Genomic DNA, 16,923 nt, shown 5'->3' on the forward strand with positions numbered 1-16,923 from the left:
AATCGCATGTACAGACTGGGAATTTACTGAATTTATGGATGTTTTATGCGTGGCCATCTAGAAAGATACCATCATAGAGCCAACAAACCCAACAACGGCCAAGAAAATGTTGATAGGTGCCTCGACGACGGCAGCGCCCTGCTTAGAAGTTGAGGTGCTAGTTGATGTCTTCGTGCCCGATGGCGAGGCTGTCGTAGATCCTCCGATGATGCTGCTCACCGATGTGCATGAAATGGACGAAGGGATAGTGTAGTTTGAAAGCAATACGACATCGGAGCACTGAAACAACGAAGCATTGTTTTTAAATGAATGTCAACTGTGTCATGTAACCCACCTGGTAAAGAACACCATCGCCTCCGTTGAAAACCACAACAATAGTAGCATTCTGGCCGTTGCCAATAGGTAGGCCCAAACTTGCCACGTTGACGTGCACACAGTAGGATCCTAGTGTGGTGGTGTTCCATTGCGGAACCAGAAGGGGATATGTAGTGCCATTAGTCGTCGTGTTGAAGTCTTTGAGGGACGTTGGGTTTGACAAGAATGAAATCCCAGCAACGGCTAGCAATGGTCATGCAAAGTGAGCAGCGTCCGAATCGCCGAGAAATAGGCAGACACCAACTGGTAGCCTGGGCATGAAAACTCGAGTACGAAATAAAACCTCCGTTCAAGGGGAAGGGTGTGCGTGTTCCGTTCACGCCATACCCACCTAAGGTGAACGAATGATTAAGTGTATGCCTGATTGGAAGTGGAACACATGCACTTACCGCAAGGAGGTGTTGGTTCTTTATCCTGGGCCACGGTTCACAGCAACAATCAGCTGCTTGCATGAGCGAGCATGATATGAAACACACGGACCTCGTTAAATCCACGAGTATATGGGAAGTCCAATGTGAAGTGCGCCTGAGCCAGGGCACAAAATGCAAGAAGGCCGAGAAGCGAGAGCAACATGATGTTTCTAGCAAGTCTGAGGGGGCCAGAGGGCTGCGTTCACCCTTTCTTATGGACATATGAGAAAGTGAGGACCCAGAATGAAAAAAATTTTTTTGTGATAACCCTAATACACTTGTCTTGCATTTACGAAGACAGCACTGGGCCAACTAGTATAACAAGTATAACAAATTGACCTGGACTGGTACTGTATCACGAGGGTTGCCATTGAGCCGAGCAAGCATCTATAAATATGCTTAGGACTGGAAAGGCCAACGTAGGTAAGTCGAGGCCAGAAGACTGCGACATTCTGTCCCAAATGCCGCGGAAAGACCCTGACTGGTCCACAGTGCAGAGATGGAAGAGAAACTATCCAGGCAATGCTCACAAAGACTGAACACGCGTAGAAATATTCTCGCTATTGGAGAACGGAACAATATCAAAGAGATTGTCGTTCGGCAATCTACGGGTTGGAGAAATCGGGGTCAGGGTGGGCTAAGGATCTCTTCATCCCTGTACCATCACCGGCCATATACCGGTTGCTTCGGTCATGTCCTGCACATCACTGTCATCAGTACTCAAGCCAGAATATGTGACAACAATTTCGCGCGAGACATGTGACCGTAACGCACCCTGATTATTTAATTGCCACCAACAAGTTGTTTGCTGAATCGAACGCGCCAGCATATGCAGAAGTATCGGCCCCGGACAGTGTGAGTACGTGAATCAGACTTATCCACAAGCATGCGAGTGCCTAAAATAGCTAGTGCCTTAGAAAACAACTCAAATGTCCAATGTTATTCACGATCCAACATCCACTAAATTCTTTCCGGAGCCTCTAAACCTGTCCCATTATACTGTCAGCGGGATCAGCGCGTCCAAGACTCCGTCCCCTGCCAAGAAGAGACGTATTGACGCCTCTTCTGCCGCGTCGACATCTTCCGTGAGCTCCCCAGCGCCATCCGAGGCCGACGCACTGTCCCGGGCGCGTCTTCAGTCGTCTATGCGTGTCATCTCTATTTGGAACTCATTAGAAGCCAAGTATGCGAAGGATCTTGCTAAGGATGATATTGTCGACTTGGCCACAGGCAATATCATACAGGATACTGGGGTTATCAGGTCGGCTCCTGATGGCAAATGGAAAATAGGATGTTTCGGTGGCGCTGAAAAGAACTTGCAGATGGACATGTGTCAGGCGACGATCAGTGGGATGAAGATGACGATGGTGACGATGATGAAGACTTTGAAGGGTGGTCGCGCATCGACGAGCAATATGCAGTCCCGCCACCGCTGCCCCGGGTAACGCCTCCAAAATCTTATGTCTCCTTTGCTTCATTGGCCCAGGACGATAAGGACAACCTGGACCAGTTCCTTCGTGCGGAGGCGGAGAGAAAGGCTCGTGAGGGTGACATTGATGCCACTCTTGATGCGATGACAATCACTGAAAGTGAAGTGAACGAGAACGAGGGGGAAATTGCGGAAGATGGGAGTAGCGATATTGGTGGAAGCCAGGGCGATGAGTCGGAGCGACTAAATGATGAGGAAGACGAGACAAGTGCAGATGAGCTGAGCTTGGTGGGCTCTGCCCTTCGAGGTCGGTCGTTGTCTCGTGGTATCCAAGGACCAAATCCCGTGCACCTTCACCACCTCCCCGCGCATCTTCACCAAATCCTCGCAGTTCATGTCTATCCAAACCCTCCTTTCACTCCAAACCCGTCAACGCTCGAGATCCCTAGCTTGCACCCCACCGTATCCAACAAGTCCGTCTTCACCAGAATCTTTGCCTCACCGGAAACTTCATCGTCCTGCTCAGGCCCTGGCCTGCGCCCGTTCACCGGATTTTGGCAGTTCATCTTTGAGGGGATTTTCATCTGACTCGGAACCTCGTTCACGCACGCGATCCCTATCACGCACCCGTTCAGACCTGTATCCAGGAGGAAGCCAAGCCCTCACCGTGAGCCCTCCATCGAGATAGGGTGGCCCCCAGAAGTTTCGCCTCAAAAATTTCTGTCCTTATCCCCACTGTCTCTTTCTCCTCTCCCCCAATTGGACCTGCTATCCCCAAAGCGCACTGTGCCCCAACCCAATCCTCAGTGTCTCCAGACTCCGCCCATATCTCATGCATCTGTCGAGCCCGTAGACATGACTTCATTAGGGTCGACGGTATCACCCTCGTCGCGAAAACCGCGAAAGGTGCTCCAGTTCGATCCTGTAATTCAGTACAGTGCTGCAGACAATCCATCTCTTCTGCCGATCGACCTGCATCTCCGACGCCAAGTCACGTCGAGGAATTCGATTCGGACGTGCAATTTCGGCCGGTGAGGAAGCGGAAACGAGAGTCTCGTGGCCCCAGTCCTGAGCCTGAGGACGCCCCCAATGGTGACAGTTGTGATCCATTGGACCGTTACTCTGATGTAGAACCGCAGTATGTGAGTCTTGAGAACGATAGAAAATCGAGGAGCCGATACACTCCTGCCCGGACAGGCATACCAACACGGCAAGGCGGTGCGAATATTAACACATCTACGCCACATCTTCACCACCCGTCTTCGTATCGGGCTCCTTTTCCTTCATTTCCCCTCGCCCGTGATCCTTCTTGGCCCCCTGATCCCAATGTCCTGGCTCAAGTTATGCATAGTATCAATTATTTGGTTTCGCACTCGAATTTCGGTGGTCCTGCAACTCCACCAGAAAACCCGGCGATGCGCTCACTCTATCCACCGCAGCATCGACCGTCTTATCCTTATTATCCCTATCCGCACCCTGAAACAACACTGTCACCTGCACCACCGCCTACGCTTAACTTATCTTCAATACCCTACCCTTCAAGGTCATCTTATTTTCCACGACACGACTATTCGCGTTGCGAGCTCCCCAGCCGAGCGGGCAGCATGCTGCATTCATCACATAATTCCGCCCGTTCGCGTTCCGTACAGCCCGGTTCTGGTCATAGATCTGGAGGCCTGATGATACGTCATCACTGAAGACCCCAAATCGACAACACGACGGAAGTCATTGACTACGTTGTTTTTAGACGATAATAATGACACCGATGAGGATCAAGTTTCCCATTCTCCACCAACTCGTTTCCGTTCTCGCATACCGACATTCAAGAGACCATCAGACCCCTCACCTTCGGAGAAACATTTGTCTATGCCCGGTGTATCGCCGACCCCGCCAACCGTACCTGCTTCACTGACGGCCAGCAAAGGAGGGACACCAATGATTCCTACATCACTGAGGCCAACAAACAATGTACGGTCTGTCTCACAACAGCCACCTATTTCTGACGGACAAAGTCGATCAACTCGGGAACTGTCCAGGCGAGGTGGTGCGGCGATGGCGGCAAGGGGGAAAAAAGCTGTGCCGGAGATAGATTTTCTCACGCTTACCAAGGACAATTCGCGAACAAGGCCACCAGTCATGAAGTTTGACTGTGTTGGTGTACCGCAGTTATTGCGTCGGACAAAGGAGGTTCCCCGTCGTAGCGGGAAAGGATGAACTGGGCTTGTGTTTCGAGTTCTTTACGTCTATAATTATTGTTTAGATGATGTTACTGGCCGCCGCCGACACGTATTTGTAACCCTCATGCCGTCAGTGGCTGCTTGATGGCCTTGTAAATGGAACATTGAGCAATATGAAGAATAGTTTAATCATTTGAAGTATCCAACTAGTGATTATTGACCTAACAAACTTGTTCTCCCATCTTGTAGGGCCGCTTCGGATTCTTCCACAATCATAAACAACCCCAACTCACGATCTTTGCGACAAGCTTGCATCTCCTAACAACAACTCTTTTCACGCCTTGAGGACAGCGTACTGTTCGAGACAGTACCACTATGGACAATAACAACCGATTTCCCCAACACTCCAGTCGACCTCAATCCCCTTACGCTGACCCATTCAACTCGACCGAGACTCTTAACCAAGAGCAATATCGCCAAAACCCCTTCCCAAGCCAGACATACCAGATGCAAAGCTTACCAACTCAGTACTCAACTCCAAGCCTGGCCCCTAGTCTCTACGAACCCCGTGGTGAAGACGAAGAGCAGGAAGAAGAAAAACCTCTCACTGCACCAACGGGAACGTATCCACCACAAACGTACGTCCCATACGTCCACATCCAACAGCAGTAGCTGAGAACAACACGCGTGTTCACTCTATCACCGCACTCCGGATCTCCGAATAACACATTACTGCTGGGTGCACAGGCTTGTTGACCCTGGCTCGTTCGGGGCACCCACAAGACCAGGCTCCACGGACACATCAACGACAGACCGTGAATGGCGCCATCGACAAACAATTCGTCGCGGTGTCACCAAACGCGTCAAGCTCACGAGCGGTAATTTCATCACCGAACACGATGTCCCAACCCCTGTCAAAAGGGCAGTCCAAGCAAAGTGGGCTAACAGTACGTTCTTCCCTTGATCAGTTACTTGACAACCAACATGGGGTTGGTTGATGGAGAAGTTTGTTCATCTGATGATACTGATTCAAAGCCACTACAACTGAATTCACGCATATGCGTTACACTGCCGCAACAGTATGTTCGACAAATATGTCCTAACATGGTAGAGTTCAATCTGATCACTCGAACTCCTTTTGCAGTGCGACCCCGATGATTTTACCACTGAGAATGGCTGGTCCCTTCGCGTTTCCAACTATAATCGTCCCACAGACCTCTTAATTGCAGTGACAAGTTACAATGAGGTGCGTTCCCTATTCCGATGACACAATCCAGTGCATATAGACTTGCATGCATAGGAAAAGTTCTATATGCTCGCACTCTGCACGGTGTGATGCTCAATATTCGTGATATCTGCAAGACTAAAACCTCAAAATATTGGAGAAAAAGTGCTGAAGAAGGTCTCCCAGGATGGCAGCGAATTTGTGTGGCTCTCATTGTCGACGGTCTGGAACCGATGGACAAGACTGTTCTTGATATCTTGGCCACCGTTGGTGTATATCAGGATGGGGTGATGAAGAAAGACGTAGACGGAAAGGAAACCGTAGCACACATCTTCGAGGTGGATAGCGCGATTTTTTATCTTCTATACCCTCGCTCATACTTATTGCTCCCAGTATACGACTCAACTCTCAGTCGATGGCTCCTTAGAGTTGATTCTCCCTCACGGCGATGACTCTAACAACCTCGTCCCTGTTCAGATCATTCTCATCATAAAAGCCAAGAACCAAAAGAAGATCAATTCGCATCGGTGGCTGTTCAACGGTATCGGAAAGATGCTTAATCCAGAGATATGTGTTCTTCTCGACGCCGGCACAAAACCTGGTCATAAATCTATCTATTACCTCTGGGAGGCGTTTTATAATGATCCATGGCTTGGTGGTGCTTGTGGGGAGATTCACGCTATGATCAAGGGCGGGAAGAAGCTGCTCAACCCACTGGTTGCTGCTCAGAATTTCGAGTACAAGATGTCAAATATCCTAGGTTCGTAGTTCGCCTTTTCGACCCTATGTCATTTGCGTGATTCATATAATATTCAGATAAGCCCACAGAAAGCAGTTTCGGATACGTGTCTGTCCTTCCCGGTGCTTTCTCAGCTTATCGATATCGTGCTATCCAAGGCCGCCCGGTAGGTTATTCCGGATCTGCATCACATGTATTATTGTCCGTTTACCCCTGTATCGCTCCATAGTTGGAGCAGTACTTTCACGGTGATCACTCAAGTAGGTTCTTCCCAACTCACGATGAGCTGGAATCACTCAATCTTCAACCATCTAGTGGCGGAGAGGCTTGGAAAGAAGGGCATTTACGGAATGGACATCTTTACCAAGAACATGTTCTTGGCTGAGGATCGTATCTTGTGCTTCGAGCTCGTCGCTAAAGCCGGGGACAGATGGATCTTGAAGTAAGTTCAATTCTTCCCCTGATTATGCTTTAGAGTGCTGAGGGGGTCGCCTCGTTGTAGCTATGTAAAGCCCAGCAAAGCTGAGACTGATGTGCCCGAATCGGCGACTGAGCTCATTGGCCAACGCCGCCGTTGGTTGAATGGGTGTGTTCTTTGTTTTGTGGAAAGGAGTTCCGTTGACCAACTTTATATAGATCATTCGCAGCCTCGGTTTACGCCCTCGTCCATTTCTTCCGGTTTTACAAATCTTCGCATGGCCCCATTCGGTGAGGCTGCTCATTGACCTGATTTCCTTACTCTGTTTACTGACTTGGGTCCAGAATGTTCTTTTTCCACTTCCAGGCTCTGGTAAGCGGGCTCACGGCGAACGTACAACTCCGGGACAACTGGGACTTACCGTGCTTGGAACCTAGTACAACCTGATATCGCTTATTTTCTCCTGGTTCGCACTAGCAAACTTTTACTTGACGTTTTCCATCATTATCAAGCTGCTACCGGAGCAAAACCCGGCCATTGATATCTTCGGCTCAGCTACGATTGTTCGTATTCATGATCCTTTGGTTTCCTCATCCCCCACCTGACTGACCTTCTCCTAGACTCACTGGGTTAACTTGGCGTTGGAGTGGACCTACCTTGGCTTCCTTGCGCTTCAGGTGCGTAGTTACACATGCGAGATAATGTCTGTCGCTTACAATTCGATTGCATAGTTCATTCTTGCTCTCGGAAATCGACCGAAAGGAGAAAAACTAACTTACATAGCTGGTTTCGTGTAAGACATTCTCTCGGGTTGTTCGCAGAAGGTTGGATTCGCTGATCAGCTTGCAATAGGGTTTTTGCCCTTCTGTCGGTGTACCTCATTGCCTGTTCGTTGTGGTTGACGGGTTTGACATTCAAGGTTGGTTCAGGTTCCCCGTTATCATTGTCATTCGGAAATGAACTCATCCGCTTTCATCTCTAAAGTCCATATCATTTAAGACTGCGACGATATCGAGCTTGCTCACCGGCCCAGCTGGAGTGTTAATGGCGGCCTTGCTTGGGACATTTGGTATGTAAAACGAGATAGGATCCCCATCGCCTTCCTGTACCAATAAACTCTCGATAGGTGTCTACCTGTTTTCGTCATTGCTTTATGTGGGTGATCACGCAGTTTTTTCACATCAACTCTCGACTCACTGATCGTCACTACAGGGCGATCCTTGGCACATCCTTACAAGTATGCCGCAGTACCTTCTAATGGCCATGTCATGGACGAACATCATTCAGGTACCCCTTGATGAGATTATACCCCCTCCCCGCCATCTTTTGCTCATCTTTTGCTGTCATCAGGTCTATGCTTTCAACAACCTCCACGATGTCAGTTGGGGACCAAGGGCAGTGATAAAGCAGATCCACTGCCATCCGTCTCTACGAAGAAAGTAGATGGGAATGCCCCAGCGGTCGCTGAGGTTACGAAGAAGACGCGAGAGGAACTCGATGACGCCTTCAAGGAGACTGTGGATCGTGCTACATCGAAGCCGAAAAAGGACGCTACTGTTGAGAAACCTACGATGGACGTAAGTGACCACCGTCTAGGCTTTCTCGAGTAGGGTAGTCTGACTTTGCATTTGGAATCCATGCAGGATGAGAACAAGACGTTCAGAACACGTTTCGTTGCTGCATGGATGTTGAGTAATGCTGGTCTCTCTGTTACAATTGAGAGCTTGAATGGTCTCGGGAGCGGGAACCTCACAACGGACGAAAAAACACTGCAAAATAAGCAGCATATTTACTTCAGTATCATCTTGTGGACGACGTTCCTTCTTTCTGCAGTTCGGTTCGTTGGGGTACGCATTCTTTTCACTTTCTGCGTGTATACATCTGTGCTGGTTTCTGATCTTAGACCCTTTTGTGCACAGTGTTTCTACTACTTCCTCAAGCGGAACCTGTTCAGATGGTGTCGCAGGAATTAGTTCAGATCATCTTTTCCCATGATATTTTCGCTTTACTTGGTTTGAACTGCGGACGATCTCGCAAAGACATAATACTAATCAAGTAGATAATATTTCGGTTACGAATACTACATGCTTCTACTTCCATCAACCAGTGAGGAATGCTATGAAGCAACATAGACCTCAATCGGATTCCCGCCTGCTCCAGGGATATGGGAAATGATCTTGAAGTTGATACTTATTTCGTTGCAGAGATCAAACAGCGTCCTTTCTGCTGAGTCACGTTCTTTGTATACGAGAAGAACGGGAGGCGGCTGAGTGACCTTCCTTCCCACTGCGGATGTCACACGCGGCGCAGCACGTATCCGGCCCAGAGTACGGATCAGTGCCGGAAAGACGTCTATATTGTACGTCACGTCCGCCATGCTGCGCTGATATCAGCTGCTGTGCTTGTGCTGAGCAGGAACACATATACACTTACATTATTAAATCTACACCGGTAGGAAATAGGTCTTTCTCGACTGGATTTTCATCCTCCCAGTCGAGGACGTCCCCCGGACGGTGGTGCCGGGAGCAAACAAGTGAGCATTACTTTGGATATTATGCTCAATCAGTGGGATTGCTGAAGCTAGTAATAAGCCTCGTATGTTACTCCCTGGTCTTATCGTGGAGCATTATTCCGATATCAACACGCACGTAAATCGGTCGCAACAATCTTGACTTGACGTCCTTGGCTAGAATGCACCTTGTTACCTAATGAAACGGCGAGCCATATGGAAACGAGTCCTGTACCAGTGCCTTAGGAGTTGCGGAGTAAGCGGGCAGTTGCCAGGATGTGGATGTGTGCCCGAGGAGAGAACAAACCTAGTTCAATGACATTTATAGGATCCGAGTCTGAGGTAAACAGTTGCCAGACAAAGTCCAGTTCCGGGGACGGTGAACCGGATTGTCCAGTCACAAAGTCGTGAATCCAAGAGCAAAGTCCCATTCCAGAATCCCAAATCTTCTGCTCGCATCAAGCAAGTTGGGGGGGACGGTAGTAGTAAAAGCTGCAACATGGATTCTCCCACTTACTTTATCGAGATCGTATGATGTCTCCTCTCGGACAACCATGAAGCGTTGTGTACTCTCAGAATGGACTGAAGTTAACCCGATATGCCTTTCTATTTGCTCTTGCTTCCTCCCTCTCCCCTGGTTCGTCTTTAGAAGGCTCGGAACGCCTTTGGTGAACTCGATTGGCAGACTCAACACCGGAAACGGAGTACGACCAAATCCTTTCAGAGTAGGCGTTATGATCGAGAGGGTAGGAACTGTCAACAACCCTTTTGTCAATGGTACATTAGGTAACGATGCACCCAGTGCAAGCCGGATGCCGGTTATCGCTCTCGACCGTTGGGGAAACGGTATCTCAAGTAACTTGTACTCCACAGATGGCTTCCAGGATGTGAGCTTCGAAGGAATGGTATGCTCTCCAGTGGGTAGGAGGATCCAAAAGTAATAAATGTCGTATGACTTTTCGCAGAGTCTGTACCAGCAAACATTCCAAACGAGATCAAGTCAATTTGGATTATATGCCCGAAGATAAGTTCGTGTAAGGTACTCAGTCCGTAGATCATTTGCGATTTGAACAGAGATAGTCACTTTGGTATCGGCTGGAGAACAAGTGCAAGGCGGTGGGCGTACAAACGATAGATAATAAAGCATTGGGAATGCCAACTTCGGCGCTTAGATCATAGCCTAGATTATATAATTGTTTGTGTACCTGCACGTGATGACGCCCAATACAATATTGACTGGGCTGTTTTTCGGTGACGCCTACACACACACAATGCGCTTTACCGTTTGGGCGGCGGTAGCTGGATTTCCGTTCGTCGCACACGCGCTGGGGGATGCGCGGGTTTATCTGCACCCCTCAACCTCAGACTTCGAAATCTCAAGGGTGCCTACCTTGACCCCCTATGAGGCAAATGCAGTCATGGCAAACTTCGCTGGTTTAGGGAGGTCAATTTTTGGAGACATTATGGAAGAAATTATAAAGGATGTCAAGAAAGAGTGGGAATACCTATGGAACAGCGTGCATCCTGTTGAACGTATTGTCGGTGCAGGGTCTTCAGATACCATGATGCTCACTGTACAGTCGTCATCCCCCGCAGGTGGGTCGGGGGGGCCAAAATACCCCTCAATCTCTGCCAATAACGAAACTTACGTATCTCCAGATTTCGTTCCCTCTAATATGAGACTGTCGTTCACGATCCCCAATTCGCCTCCGACAAAAACTTTTGTCGACTTGCTGAACACATATGTCGAACATGCTTTCTCCATCTTTGATCATGTCAGATTCTCCATTACTACACGTCCTCCATCACCAAAGCCCTCGCATAACAAGGTTATCCTCGACATCTTCGATCTCACTCCCTCCGAAAGCACTTCCCTATTTATCCATGAACTGGAAGAATTAGTGAACGCAATCGAAGCGTCCGCAGACGTTGAACATGAAAATAGCTTTTTGGCTTTCACGATAAACGGACTAAAGCATATCGAGAAGGAACATGGAAGGAGCAGCGACGTGTATAAAGCCGCAGTACGGATACTCAAGGGAATAATCAGCAAGGTAGGGGTATTTCGTTACCGTATTATTATTCCAAGGCTTGTCAAAAAGGTTGGGAACTAATAAAAAATGATCCATATATACATAGGAAATGTCGAAGAAGCAAAAGCTTGCGTTGCTTGTTATACCAGATGAAGAATCTCGACTTATTTCCCGCTCCTCCAAAGTGGACGACACCAAGCGAGAGCCTGAGGCCAGCGAGCGCTCTATTCCAATAGTACACTCCAAATCTCAGTGCTTTACTTCAGCGGAAGCCTGTACCAACGCTACATCTTCATGCTCGGGTCGGGGCGAATGCATCAAGACTACACGCGCGGGGAAATCTTGCTTCTCATGCTCATGCCATCCTACCACAGACCAGTATGGCCGCACGATAACGTGGGCAGGGCAAATGTGCGAGAGGAAGGACATCAGTGTGTAAGTGTTGGGGTCCACTCTTTGCATCTCCTTTCCATAAGCTTTATGACCCTCACACCTTATAGGCCATTCATACTTCTAGCTGGCACGACAATATTTTTGATCGCAATTGCTATTGGCTCTGTCTCATTACTTTATGCCGTCGGGGAAGTGCCATTGCCAAACACGCTTACGGTCACTACAACAGGCGGACATCTAAAACGAGAGTGAGCAGGGATAGTATTTTTTTATATATGGCCCTTGTACTACATGCATCATAAATCACGATTTCGATCCGTTCGATCCGTGCCTGCGGAAGGGATTGGATATGCAGACGTCCCCGTGCAACGATATAATGTCCTTTCACCGTGGAATTCCCCAAACCTCCAATCCAACGCATTCAAACCTGGCCATCCCTTTGCCATCCTGAAGGTCTGAACATAAAATCTCATTATCAAATGTGGGACAAGGCGCTGAAGATCCGTCCAGAAGGTTCGAATCCAAGAACAAGCCATACTTTCCATCCCTAAAACAAAAGAACAGTTTGGAGATCTGAGTTGGGTTTGCCGCTTGAAACGAAAAACCATACAGTTATATATTTTAAGACGGACGTCAACGTACCCGCCACCAAATGACATTGAATCTGGCAAACAAAGGGCCACATACTCGTTCTTACCCGTCCATTTGAAAACTCTAGCTTTTGTCGGTCGTCCGTCTGAGAAATCGGTATCAGCCTGCTGCTTCCAAAGGAACCTACAAATATAAGAATAAAGTTTCACTTTGAGTCTTACCAAAGAAAGACTTGGGCAGGAGGAAGAAAAAAAGGGGAAACGTACGACTCTCCACTTCCATAGTAACTCTCCCCGATGGACCTTCTAATCCCATCACCTATCCAAACACCGAATATGGTGTCATTGTCGTCCTTCACACACAGGAGACAACCACCTTCAGTTGTAAACTTGGATGTACGAGAGTAAAGCGTCCCCAAAGATATCCCGTGCTGATCAAGCGAGTAGAGAAGCGTCCACTCTTGTCCTAATCGATATAAAGGCGGAATGTGACGGCGAATCTGGTTTTATTTTATTATTGTTGTTGTTATTTTTGGAAAGCGCGGCAAGACTAGTCACTTGCGATTGAGGGGAGGGAAAGAAAAAATTGTACATACATGTTCGACAATTTCGAGTGGTAATACGATACGAGCGCTCTCGCTCCTGCCTATTAATGATACGTGATCTCCGAGACTCTGGGGAGGCGTGTGAGTAAAACCTTTGTCCCAATTGTGGTCTCCTTCAAAGCCTAAAAACATGTCAGTGAGGTGTCAGGTTAAGAACATCGCTTGCACGAGTGGCAAAAACACCCTGAAAAAAAAAAAACTTCACCTGGAGCTCCATCTGGTGGAACGTAGGGATGAAAAGCGAATGGAGATGTGTGGGTGACCGGTACGTTAGAGTTAAATATGGACGAAACAGAACGTGGAACCACATCACTGTGATGTGTTGATGACGATGAAAGATTAAGAATAGAGGGAACCGGTTCTGGAGTTGGAGGTTTCGAAGTTGCAGAGGATGGTGATGGTGATGAGGATGAGGATGACAAAGTGGATGAGAGCAAACTGGTCCACTTTCTAGGTAAAGTATGAGCCAATCGACTTGAGAGCACAGAGGTAACATGATGGGGTGCAGCCGTCATGTTCGTTTCGCTTAATGCTGGAGATGATGATGTACGATGACGATGTGCCAGAATATTTCCAGGTGACTTTGAATGATTGAAAGGTGGAAGTAGTGAAGTCGGCGGCGAGGGTACAACTCCAAAACCTGTCCTTGGACTTTGACTGAATAGTAAATCTACCACTTCATCTCCGCCCTCCTCCTGGACAGCAGCCGTTTGGAATTCTCCAAAGGAATCGGACTGGGCACTTGAAGGAGACTTGTGATGAAACGCTTCCACTCTCTCCTTTCGCTCCTTTTCGTCGGCAACAAGAATCTCCCCTACGAACCTCCTCTCGTTACTTCTGGTTCTACGCCTGGCCTCATCCACGAAAGCTATTTCGGATAACGCAGTTTTAGAAGTCTTTGGTGAGTGAGAGAACTGAGGAGGTAAGATGGTGGCCAGAGGATCTTGGGAAGGAGATACAGATACAAAGGCACCAAATTCCGATGAACATTCTGCTGCTGAAGATGATGGAGGGGGTGTAATGACATTGAGCAAACTTAAACTTGTGCGTGATCGTAGTCTTGGTATTTGTATAGGTTTGGTGAATGATGAAGCATTTGTTGATGACCGGTTTGTTGAAGGCGAAGAAGTAGGAGGCAGCAGATTTGGCGTTGACTCGTATAGCAGTTCATCGAATGGATCTAGGGTTTGAGTCGTCGCTTGATCGGCTGGTAATGGAATGAGTGGAGTGTAAGGCATGATTTATTTCAAGCAACAGTGTTGTGACTAGGAAGACGTTCAGCACTGCTCGCCCCCTACCCATATATTCTGGCAGCAGCAGATGGATTTTCTCACCAGGAAGCGCGAGTTATTATCCCTCTGCTGGAATCGTCCTCCGACGCTGATGTTAATGAGGCCCTTCCGAGCTTACACAGTGACTTTGGTGTGACCTCGTCCCGCCAGGTCGTAGCCTCCCTTTTTCAACCCCTCGTGTTCCAGATGGCTAGCGCTTGCGGAGCTATATCACGCCTGCTTGCTGCGTTGGAGCAGGTGCCAGCTCTCTTTGATGTGACAGAAATGTATATGAGACCGTGACGCATGATCGTTCAACTGAATTTGGCGAATCACATAATACAATCATGCATGAAGTGCGCTCCTTATCGGAATAGCACAACACTGCTCTATCTCGACTATAAACGAAGAGGGCCAAGACTTCGCAGCATGATCATCATCGCCACTCGATACGGTATTCCCTATACCCGATCTCATCCGCACGGCCAACCGGTTTCGCCTTGATGGCAATATCTTGGAATGAAACGATGCGGAGAGTTGGGCTATCCACGTTCGTCTTGAAGGATTCTTCATGGATGTTGAATGCTTTCTCAATTGAGGATCGTGTGTGTTCGTGCGTGGGTCGAATGGCAGCCATAAGATGAAAGGAAGCTGGTGGTGGTGGACGGGAGGTAACGTCGCAATCTGATGCAATATCCGGAAGATCGTGACGGCGGAGCAAGCTTTTGACGGTGCATGATAACCATTCCGCATGCTTGGGTCTGTAAACGACATCTGATGCCATGATGATATCAAAGGGATGGGAAAAGATAGGGCTAAGAAGACCATCCAATGTTTGTGTCATGTCACCCGAACGAGGGTTGCTTCCGCCGTCACCGCCGTCTAGTGCATCGCGCCGATCCGAAAATAACTTCCAGTCAAGAGGTTCTACGTTGATGGTAACAGAGTCGGAAACCGAGCAAGGATTTGCAGTGAGGTTCTCTCGAAGATTGTGGAGGACGTCCGGATGATAATCAGTAGCGATGATGTGGGCGGGTATATTGGCACGGATGCACAAGGAGCCGATAGCAAGACTTAGAAGTCCAGTTCCTGCCCCAAGCTCAAGGATGCGGAGGGGTCGCTTGAGTTCCGAGGATTCCGAAAGGCCATACGCGGATGGGTTCAGGCAGAGCCTTTCCATCATTACTACACATGAGCCCCAAGTCTGAAAGAGGGGGCAATTCGTTTGACTATACACCGCCCGCATCCTCAGAAAGTCGAATAGAAGGCGTTGAACTTACCTGAAGTCCCACTGAAGTATGATCATCGTCAATTAAGTCGGCATCCTTCAACGTCACGGCGATTCGTTCGATCCCACTGGTATTATCCTTTTGGCCGACAACAGCGCCGAAAACAAATTCACGCGTCAAGTCCCCAGACTCGGACGTCCTCGCAAATGCACCAAGTAAACTAGTGATCGAGTCGATGACGGCCTCACGATCCTCCAATTCTGCGTCATCATTCGAAATGGAGGTGGGGGTACTAGACAACCAATCCTCAGATCGAGCAATGAAACCCGTCATCCACCTAACAGCGAATTCCCATTCTAAGGGATCAGAACGAGCTTTAATTTCCCATGTTTCTTGATGAGATGGGTTTGAAGCTGAGTCCGAATCATCAAGAAATCCATCATCCCCAGAGGCGTACCCGGAATCAACGATATGATGCTGGTCAAAACTTGTTGGGCACATCCTAGATACCCATTTTGGTCGGTAGAGCTGTTTCAATTGAGAATGGGCTAATGATAACGAGGCAGCCGAGAGTCCACTGAGCTTCTTCAGTGGTGGCAAAAATTGAGTTGGCAGCGCCATGTGTTATATCAGGGCGAAAAACCGTAAAAAAAAGAAAAAAAGAAAAAAGGTCTAATGATGAGAGCGTCTATGACCCAAAAAAAAATACCCCAGTCCGGTCCATGAGTCTATGGTGCCATGTTGGCAATGATGAGAGACCAAAAAGCAAGAAGGGCTCGTTTTTTTTTCCTTAGCGAGATGAAACGCACGGGAATCTCCGGGTGAGATTCGAGTGGCCGAATACAATAATACGTCACTGGAACGGTACTTTCCGATTAGTTTGAGCTTGGTGGCTGTGTGCGGCAAGTTGGTTCGAGCCCAAAGATGGGAATTCAGCAGACTCCTACCCAGACGACTAAGTACGAATCTGAGGATTCAAGCGATTTGTGTTGACCCGCGCGTGGCATTCCTCATGATATATATGGCTAGTATTGTTTTGGAAAATTTATCACCGTGAGAACCTATTTCTGTTGTAATGAATAAGACGCCGAGCCCCCGACCAGTGTGGCATATATGTATCCAGTAAGCACAAAATCTGTCTCTCGCGCCTCGTGAAATCGCATCTGATCCATGCAGCGCTCCGTTTCCCTTCCGCGTCCCTCAAGTCCATCGCACGCAAGCTCGTTCATCCCTATCGGTTGCGCTTCTTATTGCCTCTCCCCTCTCGGCACTCTTAACACTGTACATCGCTCGCTTCTCACGACACGCCTTGGATATCACTGAAGAGCCCTCTCCTCGTAGCTAACTGAACACGACTGGAGACGCTTAGTGTGTCCCTGCGGTGTCGCCCTTAAAGCACGCCCTTCGGGCAATTGAACCTCCGGAAAATACATCGTCTGTCTGGAACGGCGATTTCTTTTGACGTCCCATGCAGTGTCAGAGCCTTTTCGTCGAGATAACCGACTAAGGAGGGCCGGAGG

The 16,923-nt window shown here is 48.5% G+C and overlaps 8 protein-coding genes across 8 annotated transcripts; 3 read left to right on the top strand and 5 right to left on the bottom strand.

The window, feature by feature from the left end:
• Nucleotides 1-57: 57 nt before the first annotated feature.
• Nucleotides 58-948, bottom strand: EI90DRAFT_2929997 (uncharacterized protein; the record flags this gene model as incomplete). Its single annotated transcript, XM_039055011.1, has 5 exons — nt 58-279; nt 335-558; nt 620-706; nt 765-789; nt 856-948. The coding sequence occupies 5 exons, from the start codon at nt 946-948 to the stop codon at nt 58-60; spliced, it is 651 nt and encodes a 216-aa protein (XP_038913031.1).
• A 2,415-nt stretch (nt 949-3,363) lies between these two features.
• Nucleotides 3,364-3,996, top strand: EI90DRAFT_1914262 (uncharacterized protein). The gene has a single exon (XM_039052328.1). It carries the CDS (start codon nt 3,558-3,560, stop codon nt 3,909-3,911), a length of 354 nt encoding a protein of 117 aa, XP_038913032.1. The 5' UTR covers nt 3,364-3,557; the 3' UTR covers nt 3,912-3,996.
• Nucleotides 3,997-4,281: 285 nt separating this feature from the next.
• Nucleotides 4,282-8,897, top strand: EI90DRAFT_3281660 (glycosyltransferase family 2 protein). The gene is made up of 23 exons (XM_039066836.1): nt 4,282-5,029; nt 5,139-5,338; nt 5,427-5,470; nt 5,536-5,641; nt 5,692-5,954; nt 6,010-6,376; nt 6,433-6,521; nt 6,585-6,615; nt 6,671-6,797; nt 6,858-6,941; nt 6,992-7,063; nt 7,118-7,145; nt 7,211-7,336; nt 7,394-7,450; nt 7,505-7,566; nt 7,626-7,692; nt 7,758-7,842; nt 7,900-7,928; nt 7,986-8,060; nt 8,124-8,154; nt 8,184-8,350; nt 8,417-8,620; nt 8,693-8,897. Exons 1-23 carry the CDS (start codon nt 4,767-4,769, stop codon nt 8,744-8,746), a joined length of 2,631 nt encoding a protein of 876 aa, XP_038913033.1. The 5' UTR covers nt 4,282-4,766; the 3' UTR covers nt 8,747-8,897.
• Nucleotides 8,822-9,875, bottom strand: EI90DRAFT_3069971 (nicotinamide N-methyltransferase-like protein). Its single transcript, XM_039061201.1, has 6 exons — nt 9,800-9,875; nt 9,590-9,731; nt 9,422-9,523; nt 9,286-9,353; nt 9,207-9,259; nt 8,822-9,151 (listed from the first exon to the last, which is right to left on the bottom strand). The coding sequence occupies exons 1-6, from the start codon at nt 9,836-9,838 to the stop codon at nt 8,890-8,892; spliced, it is 666 nt and encodes a 221-aa protein (XP_038913034.1). The 5' UTR covers nt 9,839-9,875; the 3' UTR covers nt 8,822-8,889.
• Nucleotides 9,876-10,958: 1,083 nt separating this feature from the next.
• Nucleotides 10,959-11,960, top strand: EI90DRAFT_2929991 (uncharacterized protein; the record flags this gene model as incomplete). The annotated part of the gene is made up of 3 exons (XM_039055009.1): nt 10,959-11,342; nt 11,422-11,750; nt 11,816-11,960. 3 exons carry the CDS (start codon nt 10,959-10,961, stop codon nt 11,958-11,960), a joined length of 858 nt encoding a protein of 285 aa, XP_038913035.1.
• Nucleotides 11,961-12,092: 132 nt separating this feature from the next.
• Nucleotides 12,093-12,804, bottom strand: EI90DRAFT_2929873 (TLDc domain-containing protein; the record flags this gene model as incomplete). Its single annotated transcript, XM_039055000.1, has 3 exons — nt 12,093-12,255; nt 12,351-12,482; nt 12,566-12,804. Coding segments are annotated over 3 exons (534 nt in total), but the record flags the coding sequence as incomplete, so codon positions are not given.
• On the bottom strand, nt 12,762-14,479 carry EI90DRAFT_1914375 (uncharacterized protein). Its single transcript, XM_039052329.1, has 3 exons — nt 14,238-14,479; nt 13,109-14,168; nt 12,762-13,025 (listed from the first exon to the last, which is right to left on the bottom strand). The coding sequence occupies exons 2-3, from the start codon at nt 14,139-14,141 to the stop codon at nt 12,853-12,855; spliced, it is 1,206 nt and encodes a 401-aa protein (XP_038913037.1). The 5' UTR covers nt 14,142-14,168; nt 14,238-14,479; the 3' UTR covers nt 12,762-12,852.
• EI90DRAFT_3069987 (uncharacterized protein) lies at nt 14,472-15,584 on the bottom strand. The gene is made up of 2 exons (XM_039061202.1): nt 15,455-15,584; nt 14,472-15,378 (listed from the first exon to the last, which is right to left on the bottom strand). The coding sequence occupies exon 2, from the start codon at nt 15,355-15,357 to the stop codon at nt 14,611-14,613; it is 747 nt and encodes a 248-aa protein (XP_038913038.1). The 5' UTR covers nt 15,358-15,378; nt 15,455-15,584; the 3' UTR covers nt 14,472-14,610.
• Nucleotides 15,585-16,923: the final 1,339 nt, after the last annotated feature.

The sequence above is a fragment of the Cantharellus anzutake genome (assembly GCF_015039405.1).
Source record: "Cantharellus anzutake strain C23 chromosome Unknown EI90scaffold_45, whole genome shotgun sequence".
In the NCBI taxonomy this organism is placed as follows: Eukaryota; Fungi; Basidiomycota; class Agaricomycetes; order Cantharellales; family Hydnaceae; genus Cantharellus; species Cantharellus anzutake.

What these genes read in the sequence shown, in the direction of transcription:
- EI90DRAFT_1914262 (XM_039052328.1), top strand. Translation starts at nt 3,558, where the DNA reads ATGCATAGTATCAATTATTTGGTTTCGCACTCGAATTTCGGTGGTCCT.
- EI90DRAFT_3281660 (XM_039066836.1), top strand. Translation starts at nt 4,767, where the DNA reads ATGGACAATAACAACCGATTTCCCCAACACTCCAGTCGACCTCAATCC. An exon ending in GGGGACAGATGGATCTTGAA is followed by an intron (nt 6,798 to 6,857) that starts GTAAGTTCAATT and finishes GCCTCGTTGTAG; the next exon opens with CTATGTAAAGCCCAGCAAAG. An exon ending in CGCCGCCGTTGGTTGAATGG is followed by an intron (nt 6,942 to 6,991) that starts GTGTGTTCTTTG and finishes AACTTTATATAG; the next exon opens with ATCATTCGCAGCCTCGGTTT.
- EI90DRAFT_3069971 (XM_039061201.1), bottom strand. Translation starts at nt 9,838, where the DNA reads ATGGTTGTCCGAGAGGAGACATCATACGATCTCGATAAA. An exon ending in CATCATACGATCTCGATAAA is followed by an intron (nt 9,732 to 9,799) that starts GTAAGTGGGAGA and finishes TGATGCGAGCAG; the next exon opens with AAGATTTGGGATTCTGGAAT. An exon ending in GATTGTTGCGACCGATTTAC is followed by an intron (nt 9,354 to 9,421) that starts GTGCGTGTTGAT and finishes GCTTATTACTAG; the next exon opens with CTTCAGCAATCCCACTGATT.
- EI90DRAFT_1914375 (XM_039052329.1), bottom strand. Translation starts at nt 14,141, where the DNA reads ATGCCTTACACTCCACTCATTCCATTACCAGCCGATCAAGCGACGACT. An exon ending in TCCACCAGATGGAGCTCCAG is followed by an intron (nt 13,026 to 13,108) that starts GTGAAGTTTTTT and finishes ACATGTTTTTAG; the next exon opens with GCTTTGAAGGAGACCACAAT.
- EI90DRAFT_3069987 (XM_039061202.1), bottom strand. Translation starts at nt 15,357, where the DNA reads ATGATGGAAAGGCTCTGCCTGAACCCATCCGCGTATGGCCTTTCGGAA.